Source organism: Zea mays, chromosome 3, assembly GCF_902167145.1.
Source record: "Zea mays cultivar B73 chromosome 3, Zm-B73-REFERENCE-NAM-5.0, whole genome shotgun sequence".
NCBI classification, from domain to species: Eukaryota; Viridiplantae; Streptophyta; class Magnoliopsida; order Poales; family Poaceae; genus Zea; species Zea mays.
In genome coordinates this window covers 155,996,015-156,006,514 of record NC_050098.1, presented here as the reverse complement: position 1 = coordinate 156,006,514, position 10,500 = coordinate 155,996,015, and the positions used below count along the sequence as shown (strand labels likewise).

At 48.4% G+C, this 10,500-nt stretch overlaps 2 protein-coding genes and 1 long non-coding RNA gene across 3 annotated transcripts; 1 reads left to right on the top strand and 2 right to left on the bottom strand.

The window, feature by feature from the left end:
- The first annotated feature begins 1,529 nt into the window (after positions 1-1,529).
- Positions 1,530-6,434, top strand: LOC103650787 (uncharacterized). Its single transcript, XR_002268129.2, has 3 exons — positions 1,530-1,768; positions 5,842-5,935; positions 6,025-6,434. It is a non-coding gene; the product is annotated as an uncharacterized lncRNA (long non-coding RNA).
- LOC100276337 (uncharacterized) lies at positions 2,019-2,605 on the bottom strand. Its single transcript, NM_001363955.1, has one exon. The coding sequence runs from the start codon at positions 2,483-2,485 to the stop codon at positions 2,333-2,335; it is 153 nt and encodes a 50-aa protein (NP_001350884.1). The 5' UTR covers positions 2,486-2,605; the 3' UTR covers positions 2,019-2,332.
- LOC103650786 (neurofilament heavy polypeptide) lies at positions 2,953-5,325 on the bottom strand. The gene is made up of 2 exons (NM_001351638.1): positions 3,598-5,325; positions 2,953-3,462 (listed from the first exon to the last, which is right to left on the bottom strand). Exons 1-2 carry the CDS (start codon positions 5,225-5,227, stop codon positions 3,302-3,304), a joined length of 1,791 nt encoding a protein of 596 aa, NP_001338567.1. The 5' UTR covers positions 5,228-5,325; the 3' UTR covers positions 2,953-3,301.
- Positions 6,435-10,500: the final 4,066 nt, after the last annotated feature.

Genomic DNA, 10,500 nt, shown 5'->3' with positions numbered 1-10,500 from the left:
TGAGGGGGGAGGGGGAAGAGTCGCCGCCGTCGCCGTGTCTACTCCAACCCCAGCACGACGAACCCTAGCAATGGGAACCGGAGTAGGGTGGAGGGGGCGGGGGAGGGAGCGCGCTTACCTTTGGGGCGCCGATGGAGGGAAACCGGAGTCCAAAACCAGCTGTCGCCGGAGCACGCGGGCGAGTGGGGGAAGGTGGAGATTTGGGGGAGGAGGAGAGAGCGTGAGATGTGAAGGAAGAAGACACAGAGAGGATACGAGGAGAGAAGAACCACCTGCTAGAAGCATCTACACACGGCGCACGGGAGAAAATGCCACCAATGATCAACGATCGAACAACCAAAAAATTCGCTGATGTAGACGATTGTGGGAGCAGATTTCCTTTCTGCTTTAATAATAAGGAAATTACTCATACTTAAAGAAAACCTCAATAAAATAGGAAACGTAGAACTGTATATAACATTGTTTATAGAGTAAAGTTTAAAATAAAGGATAAGATACGATAGAGATAGGGCATCTATTGGAGATACCCTCGGTGAAAACTGGTAAACCATTTGCGCCAATATGCACTTCGTATTTATCAGTGTTAGTTGCAGTCAGTGGTTCTTTTGAATCTACATGTTCTCCAATTAATTTGGTTTTCTTTGTCTTCATCTTTGTACTAACTCTTATACAGAAGTGGTGTCGTATATGTAATATGTCGCAGTCAGCATATTGTTTTAGTGGGCCTATACGGTGGCAAAGTGCCTTTTAATAGCCAATAATGGTAAATCTCTTATCTAAGGAATATTATATTATATTCAAAGGCTCCAAATAGACGGGGTATGATGGTATGTCAGGAATGGTGCTATACTGTGAACCACAATTTCTCTTAGGTCCCATTTGAATGCTTGAAATTGAATTTCATTTTAATAATAGTAATTTAGACATATCAATTAAGCTAATATGATTTTATAAAAAAAATATTTATATAACATTATTAGTAAGATGTCGAATATATTTATGTGGTATATTTTTACTATAGATGAGTGAGCTAAAGAGCGTATAAGTTGCAGAGTAGAAACATATTCAACTGATACATAAAATTATTTCACATTCCCTGTTTCATGAATTTGAGATAGTGTTATATCTGAAATTTAGAAAGTGGTGGAATGTAAAAAATCCAAACTAAATAGGTTACATTATTAAGTAAATTTCAATTCCTAAAAATAAATATAGTGGTTTCGTTTATATGTAATCGATTTGTATTAATATTTTATCGAATAATTTGTACGAAACACGATCACAGTCACAACTTTTGAGCTCTGATGATGAGTTGATGACATCAGATCCGTCCTCCCGAGTCCCGAGCTATCCGCCATTATTTATAAGCATTGCAAATTAGCAATATGACTATTTTGCACAAAACTCCCTGGAAAAGTGTAGTAAGAGACAGTTTGCGAAATAGCCCCTCTGCGCACTGGTTGGTGCTCCCTTCTCCTCCGGCGACGGCAACCCCGCCCCCCCCCCCCCCCCCCCCCCCCCCCCCCCCCGGCCCCTTCGCGGCGAGTGGGCTCCCGTTCCTCCTCGTAGTCCTCTACAGCCCCTTCCCAGCCGTGTTCCGGGCCGCTGCGCCACGGCGCTACCACGCCAGAGAAGGGGAGGACAGGGTCGACAAGGAGGAAGAAAGGAGTCGCCTGGGTTGCCGCGGATCATGAGGAGGAGGAGGAGGGATGGATACGGGGACTAGATCGGAGCGCGAGGTCGCGGACCATCGGTGTCCCAGGTCCAGGTGATCGATGCTGCTACGTTTGCCCGCTTCCTTATGAACTTGAACTACTTTTATTTTGCAACTGCTACTGTTCATCGCCACACATAATAAAAAGTAGCTTTTGAATCTTTTGTATCATCGAATCATGCTAAAGTAGCACAGATCGACTGAGCCTAATAAAAAGAAGGTGTATCACGGACCGATCAATGCAATTCATGAACCACTCGTCCCTTGAAAACTTCACACACAAATAAAAATAAAATCTTTCAGATACCAAGTCAACAAATTCCAGTAGTCAATTAATTTTTTACCAACAGACAGACTCTCGGATCAGGTTACAGACCGACCAGCCTTATGCAGTAGTCACATTGATTTACCAATAATAACAGAACGCTTTTACATACAAACAAACAATCCAGCATGATTTATTGTATACTCCACAACTCGGACTCGAATTGAACTCCACGTCTGATGCCTACCTCGGCGCCCATCGCAGAGCAGAGCAGAAGATTGATCCTTTCCTCCCTACCTCGAAGAAGGCTGAAGCTCGACGGCGTGTGCCACCGCCACCGCGTCCGTCCTGTCCTAGCAGTAACGGGGGTAGTAGGCGACGCAGCGCCTGCGGCGGGGCGGCGTGCACAGCATGAGCAGGAGCAGGGCGAGGACGACGGTGACGAGCAGCCCCAGGAGGTTGAACGCCGGCTCGTCGTCTTCCTGGCTGCAGCACAGCTTGCCCATGCTACTAGCTGTTGCAAAGCTCGGTGGGATGGTGAAGGAGGCGAGGGAGGGAGAGGGGGCAATTAAAGCCTTGCCCCCCGGCTGTGGAATTTCTCTTTGTGTCAACGACTGACTGTGGGATGGATGGAAGGAAGGTCTTTCTATTCTCTGGTAGACATGGTATGTCCGATTGATATGAATCTTCTGGGTGCTTTCAGGCTTCTTTGTTTTTTTTTGGGGGGTGGGGTGGGGGGGGGTGTTGTGGCTGTGTGGGGTTAGTTGTTGAGCCATCGCTGTCCGCTTTTCCTGTGCTGCAGCCTGCAGCAGTTGGTCCGTCTGCTGGTTGAACATGAGACGACTCGCTCAACCAGTCGGTCTCCGCACCAAACTAGTGCCACTACCACCCAATCAGGCTACAGGCACGTCTGCTCAGATTCATCTTCTTCTGACCTGCACTTTCGTTTCCAAGTGTTAGAATTTGATTTGATCGCGTATTGGTACCGCGATCAGCGCTGGCACCATGTGTGCTCATAGCACTGGTGTCCTATTAGCATTTGCATATAGACTTTTGAAGCCGACCTGCCTCTCCTTGGTTTCGAACAACAACGCAACAAACTCGTCAACAACAACTACCTCTTGCCAACTACTTCGAAACCACATGGTCAGTACGTACCGATGTTGAAGAACCAGGGCGTGTTGGACATGACAACGACGCGTACGCCATACATGTTCAAAAAAAAAACAAAGATGCACTAGAGGCTACTACTACTGGAGCGGCCACCGGCAGCAGCCTGCCTTTCCATCGGTGTTCGTGTTCTCCTTAATTATTCTCTGGGCTCAAGAAGACGACGACGCGCTTACAGGTAGAGCGGAATCCTTGTCATCACTGCCGCTCTTCTTCTCAGCTGGGATGCCTGGGTGATCATCCGGTGTCTTCTCCTCGGTGGTTCTGGCCTCCTCCTCCTCCAAATCCATGGGTTCTTTCCCATCCGGTTCCCCTGCACACGGGACGAATGGGTTAAGGATGGCAGCAGCCAGCAGCCAGAAGGCGGCTACTTGTTGCTTTGGCCCAGAGCAGATCAACTGCCATGCATGAGTTCATGCCAAAACAGAAGAAGAAAACCCAGCCATACCGCCGTCCTCGTCTCTCGGTCTCGAAGGTGCAATGGGTTTCCCCTCGTCTGGCTCTTTGCTGGAGACGTTCTCCCCAACTGTGTCCGCCGCACTCCTCTCCTCCTCCGCTTTGATCTCCTCGACAGCTTTGGTTAGCAGCTGCTCGACAGCAGTAGGATCGGGCAGGTCCGCGTCATCGTCTACCTCATCATTATCTTCAGAAGGTTCGGACTGCCCTGCCTCCTCCTCATCCTCTTCGGCTTCTGTTGCGCCATCAGCTTCGGCCGTGCCCTCCTCGTCATCAGAAACAGCAGGCTCATTTTCCGCCTCATCATTGTCCTTCCAATGCTCATTTTCTTCTTCCTCCTCCTCCTCCTCCAGTGCAACCGGTAAGCTGACAAATTCGTCGTCCATGGTCATCGGGGAAGCTGCGGAGGCAACACTGTCGTCGTCGTCCTTGGTCGTTGCAGGCCGGGCAGGCACAAAGGAAACGCTGTGGCCACCCTTGGTCACACTCACAGGGGCTAGCGGTTTCGCCAAGGTGACACTGCCATCGTCCTCTGCCACCACGGCGCCCACGACGTCCTGGACCTTGGCTGCCGGTGCAGCCGCGGAGGTAACGCTCTCGTCGTCGTCCTTGATCACAGGGGAAACTGGCACTGCGAACGTGACGCTCCCATCCTCCTCGGCCACCACGGCAACCACGTTGCTGCTGGTCGTGGGGGCGGCGCCGGCGGCGGCAGTCGCGAACTTAACGCTCCCGTCGTCGTCCTTGGCCTCGGCGTCATTGACTCGTACCTTGAAGGTGACGCTGCCGTCCTCCTCTGCCACCATGGAGACCGGGAACGTGACGCTGCCGTCGTCTACCTCCTTCTTGTCCTCCTCCTCGACGGCGTCGCCGACGTCCTCGGTCGACGACGCAGCCTCGTCGTCGTTCTCCTCGATCGCCGCCATGTATGGTGTACCGTCAGGTTCGTCACCGCCATTATTCCCCTTGTCGACGGCTGCCTCGGTGGTCGATATTTTGACCACGTCGTCCTTCCTGATGATGTGTTCTTCTTTCCCCGCGGTGACGGTGATGGCATTCACGTCCCCGCCGGTTGATGACGACTGTTTTGTCCTCGACGAATGCTTTATCCTCAGTCCCTGACCGGCGATCACCGCTTTGTCCTTGACGACGACGACGACCTCATCGCCTTCCTTCTCCCTGGCGGCCTTACCGGCCAACGCTTCTTTGCCCGCCTTTTCAACGGCGGCGGCGGCCGCTTCGCTAGCGGCATCCGTGACGGCGGCTGCTTCATCCGTCTTGGTCTCGACCTGCGGCTTCTCCTCCCGGATGGCACTCGCCTTCGACGACGCCGCGTTGCCCTCCTTCACAGAGACGGCTTCTTTGCTGTTCTTCACAGCGACGGCTTCCTCTTTCTTCTCCTCGACGGCTTTCTGTTTCAACGTGGCTGCCTTGTCCTTTGTCACCTCGCCGTTACTAGCCTTTGCAGCGGCGGCGGCGGACGCATTGTCGAGGGATGGCTGAAGCACACGGGACGATGGCTGGGTGGCGTCGACGACGCTGGATTTCCTCTTGAATCGGTTGCATCTGCTGCTGCCGGAGTTGCCGGTGGCCACCGCTTCTTTGGAGCCACCGCAGCCCATGGTGGCTCAAAGGAGAGGAGAGGAGAGGAGAGAGAGAGAGAGCGGCGGAGATGGAAAAAAAATGCAACGATAGGACGAGGAACCGATACGGGCTTCTTGGATCTGAGGGAATGAAAAGTCGGAGGAGATTAAGCGGGGTCTATGTGCCACGTGGATGCATGAATGGACAAAGTCTCGTGGGGGAAAGGGAAACGCATGCATGCATGCATGACGTGACAAATTTAGGGAGACCGTAACCAAACAAAAGTTGTCGTTTTTTTGATGTTGAAGGAAGGGGTTGCGAGACAAGCGTGCAAGCTTGTCTAATTGCAGCGCATCGTTGCTGTAAAATTTGCTTCGTCTTTTTTTTTTTTTTTGCTTGGGTTGCTGTCCTTGTTGATCTCAGAAGGCAGGGAGCTATTCAGGTGCTTCATTATCCCCACTATTATGATGACCTGGATAATACAAAATTGCAAATGCTGGTTGGGTGTGGAACGATGCAACAGCACCATGTTTTTGTAGATTAAAAAATTCACAATGCCGGCGACAGCTGAGGCACAATTAGTCATGTACTGAACCAAGCTTAAGAGAGCGCAAGAGTCTTCCCCTAGAATGCAGTAGTAATTGAAGAACAGTTGTTGAGGCAGAGACCAGAAGATGAGATGGAGGTGCCATTGAACGGGCAGGTGCATGCGCAGCTGCCAGTCCTGAATCTTGATCGCCGGTCAGGTATATAAAAAAAAAATCATCCTCCGCCTAGGCTAGCACTGCTTGTCTGCATCACATCAGTCCATACGTTCAAATTCTTTTTGTTGCAGCTGTGTCTGTGGAGGGTTCCTGTCTTCGTGGGCGGTCAATATTGGGTCCTCATGGACCGGGAGGCCCAAGTTGAGGCCCACCTGGAGGAGGCCGTGCAGGCTGGGGCCCGCCGCTCGGTGGGCCTGGTTCCTGGGGACCTGGGCTCGGAGTCGGCGGCTTGCTGGGGGTCTTGGTGAGCTTGCATATGTAACTACTGTAGCTAATAGCATTCCAAGCATCTGTAGACAGAACAAAACTGTCCAAATGTCCGATCAGATGCTCATAAGATTTTCAGCACCTATCGTCTAGTTTTTCTTTGGATCGTGTTAGCAGGAAATATTTTCAACCCTAATGGGCAGATGGGCTATGGTTCTTGTAAGGGCATGTACATGAGGTGACTCTAAAAAGGTATAAGAGACAAGTTCTTCTACATGGCTCTCTATACATATTGTCTAGTGTCTAGCCCTCTCTTCTATAATATAAGACATAATCATTTTTTATTCTACTTTTATAATATAAGATGTGTTCTCCCTATACATACATATATCAGTGTAGTAATACTAATATTAATAAAGAGAATTAAATACATTTTTTTTATCTTTAAACCAACCAGGGATAGTTAAGTTACGTCTTATATATTAGGACAAGCTTCTGATCAATTAGTGTATGTTCATTTTAATCTCGATCCATATGTATTGAACATATGTATTGAACGGGATTTGAAGAATTCTTTCTATTTTTTAATTACATCTAATTCATATAGAATAGAAATAACCGAACAAGTACTGATGTGGTCTTTAGCTGTCTTTTCTACTAATCGATCCAAGGGCTCTCGGTTTACATGCCTAACTGTTGCTGCTTGCTGCACAACTGTTGCCCGCCGTTCCTCGGACACCCCGGGCTGCCACCCTTCTGAATTCTGACCCAGTTGCTGATCAGATTCTCCACGTGAGATAATACAGTAGTTTGCAATGGTGGTGTTGTTGGGTGTGTCCTCTACAGCCGGTCAATAGAGACCGGATTGGGCTTAACCCAACTATCGTTCCTTTTAATTGGGCCCTTGATCGGGAGGGCCCACGCAAACCTCGGTTGGAGCCCCCAGACACACGATACTATATATATAGGACTAAGGGGTCGCAGGAAAGACTAACGCTAGTACCTCGCCCCAAAACCCTAGTCCCTAGAGGCCCCATCGCCTAGTCGTCGGAGTGTCTAGAAACGCGATAACCTATAGCGGCTCGGATCCCGATGTCGGCTGCTTCTCTGCAGAGCAACGGTATGAAGATAGCAACAGCAACAATAAGGTGTGTTTCCCAATTCCTCTCAGTAGATTAGATCTACTCGTCATCGAGGTTGCTTTCAGTTACAGATTAGTATTCTAGGGACTTAGGAATCGATCCTAGACAATATAGATACTAACAATGGTATCAAAACCACCTAAGAACCTAGATCTCCTAATCCGAATCGGTTTTATGAGATCACAGAAAGGTCTCAGATCAATGTGATTGAACTCATTTTTTATCATCGTTCATCACCCGAGAACCGATAGGTTAGAATAGAAAGAATATTTTTTATCTCTCGGTTAGGCTTTACCTAACCCTAAATCTAGGATTTTTGGCCACTATCAAAGACTTGGTCAAGTCTCGGCCAAACCTAGAAAATCCGAGATAGTAAAAACAGAACGATGTTTTAGGGTTAGGGTTTAATAACCTAACCCTAACCAGTTTTAAATCTAGGTCAACAGAGATCATAGTGACTCGGGATCTTTTGAATCCACGGCCTAGATGACAGAACAAATTAGAAAAGGTACGGAAAATCATCACAGGAAATAACGCAAGGTATCAGATCTACGTTATATCAACTCATAACTCGATCCCGAATATTACATTAGATCCATCTCATACATTCATTCACTCACAATAAGGGATTTGAGTAAATGAGGACTAGATCCGAGTTTTCCCTCACCATTCTCGGGAATGCGAGGCATAGAAACGGCCCAGTGAGCCAGATTTTACCTCGTCCTTCACAGGGACCACCGTCGGCGCCCGATCGACGGTGGCGCGCCCACCCGAAGGGACGCGCCTACCAGCGGGAGAGCCCGCGGGGTTCCACTTTGCCGAACACAGGGGCGGCCAAAAGAACCAGTGTAGAGCCGTTGGCCGAACAATGGCCTGTTCCTACGGGCGGTAGGAAGAAAAAAAATGGAGTGGCCAGCTGCCGGTGCTTCCTGGCAGCCGGTTTTGGCTATTGGCAACAGTGAAAGAAAAAAAGAGAGAGAGAAGACAGTGTGAAAGTTCCCTATGCCTGGGAACAGGATCTAGATGTCGCCTAGAGGGGGGGTGAATAGGCGAATAATAATTATCACTTTAAAACTTAAATTCTTACTCTACTCGAAGGCTAGATCGCAGTGGAATGAAGGACCCTTTGAGTAGGTTGCAGCGAAATAGAAGATCTTGTCTTAAAGTGCCCTGCACTTCAAATATAACTTGTACCACAAATGAGTATTGAAGTGCAGATATAAACAGTAGGTAAGACAGAGAATCAGCACACAGCCCAGAGCAGAGCACACAGACGCAGGGATTTATCCCGAGGTTCGGCCAAGCCTGAAATGCTTGCCTAGTCCTCGTTGGAGTTAGCCACACCAGGCTTGGAGTCTATTTCAACTCCTTCCTCTGTTTGCTCAGATCTATCAGTATGACAGATAGAGCCTTCCACTATGTTGAGTTCGGTTACAACAATACCGTGGCTGCTTACAGTCTTCTTGACAGCACTCCGGCAGAGTAACAATTCGCTCAAGACTTTGCTCTAGCTCTTTGCAGCACCTCTTCACTTCTCTAAAGGCTTATAACTTTGCCTTCACACAAACTAGAGAGATATACACGAGAGTGAGAGAGAGAATCGATCCGAGTGATGTATACAATTGTTGGCTGCACTTGTATGTGTGTTGGAGGCGCCTAGGAATCCCTTTTATAGACCCAAGGGGCCTAGGAGCCGTTGGAATTCATTTTGGAAGGCAATATTTGCTTTCTGTCGGGTGGCGCACCGGACAGGTCCTGTAGCTTGTCCGGTGCCCGATCTCCTTCCAAATCTGGCTCAGCTGACCGTTGGAGCAACGGTCGTCTTGGCTCACCGGACACTGTCCGGTGCACACCGGACAGTCCGGTGCGCCAACTGACCGTTGGCTCGAGCCACGCGTCGCCCACTGATTGCGCTGCCGACCGTTGGCACAGTCGACCGTTGACTCACCGGACAGTCCGGTGCACCACCGGACCGTCCAGTGAATTATAGCCGTACGCCGCCAGACTTTCCCGAGAGTGGCCTGTTCACCGGAGTTCAGCCTGGCACACCGGACACTGTCCGGTGCACCACCGGACAGTCCGATGTGCCAGACTGAGCTGAGTCTTGGTTGTACTCAGCCAAGCCTTTCACATCTCTTTTCTTTTCTTCTTTTTCTCTGTTTCTAACATTTAGACAAATACATTAGTACACAAAAGCCAATGTACTAAGTCTAGAAACATGCCTTCTCTTTGAATTTTACTTCTTTAGCATTTGGCATGATTGAGATTGATGTTGGACTCATAATTCATCAAGTTAGCTTGACTTGATCTAGATTGACATTTCTGAGCTCCAACATCCTGCAAAGGTCACATAGAATATCTCCAAACATAGGAACAACCCGAACTAAAGATCAAGGTGTACTTAGTTCTTTTGGGCTGCTTCCAGTTCTGATTTTGACATTGGTTCTCCTTCCAGTGACCTTGTTCACTTCTTGAGCTTGGTCTTGAGCCATATGACTTACACCTCATTGGTTGTAAGTCATGCCCATATGTAGTGTTACTTGATGTACCATAACTCTTCTTAACTTGATCAACCTTGATTCCGCAAGTCTTCTTCTTCACCCCTGGCCTTGGGTTCCTGGCCTCCTTGACTTTCTCTCATGCACTCGGTACCTCGAAGCTCTTCTTGCTTCCATCCTTGGCTTGATCGGTTGTCGCTGAGTTATGCACACCGAGTCTCACTTAAGCAATGTCCATCTTTCTTTTGACGTCCATTATCTATAAATAATTTAGTCTTTGGACCATCACACTTGTTCACTTGTGTTGAACCATATTAGCTTTACATGAAGCACCTATTCAACACTTAACATACTTGTTAGTCCTTTAATTGGGTTGTCATCAAAACACCAAAACCCACAAGAGAGCTTTCAATCTCCCCCTTTTTGGTGATTGATGGCAACACAATTAAAGCTTACATAAGAATGAAATTCAAAGCACAACTTTTGAACTTTAAGTTTATAAAATGCTCCCCCTAAATATGTGCTTACATTAAAATCTTAACTTTGGCCTTAAATGCCAAATTGCACATACTTAGGCTAATTCGAAGCATCACTACACCTTAGCACATGTGGGATGCATTGTCGATAATTAAACAAATGCACAGAATCAGAGTTAAACACCAATCAATTAAGAGGATATACCATAGGAATATCAACCTAC

Bases quoted from the DNA above. Each gene is read 5' to 3' on its own strand.
- LOC100276337 (NM_001363955.1), bottom strand. From the start codon at position 2,485: ATGGGCAAGCTGTGCTGCAGCCAGGAAGACGACGAGCCGGCGTTCAAC.
- LOC103650786 (NM_001351638.1), bottom strand. From the start codon at position 5,227: ATGGGCTGCGGTGGCTCCAAAGAAGCGGTGGCCACCGGCAACTCCGGC. The intron at 3,463-3,597 runs GTATGGCTGGGT...TCCCGTGTGCAG, and splicing joins ACCGAGAGACGAGGACGGCG to GGGAACCGGATGGGAAAGAA.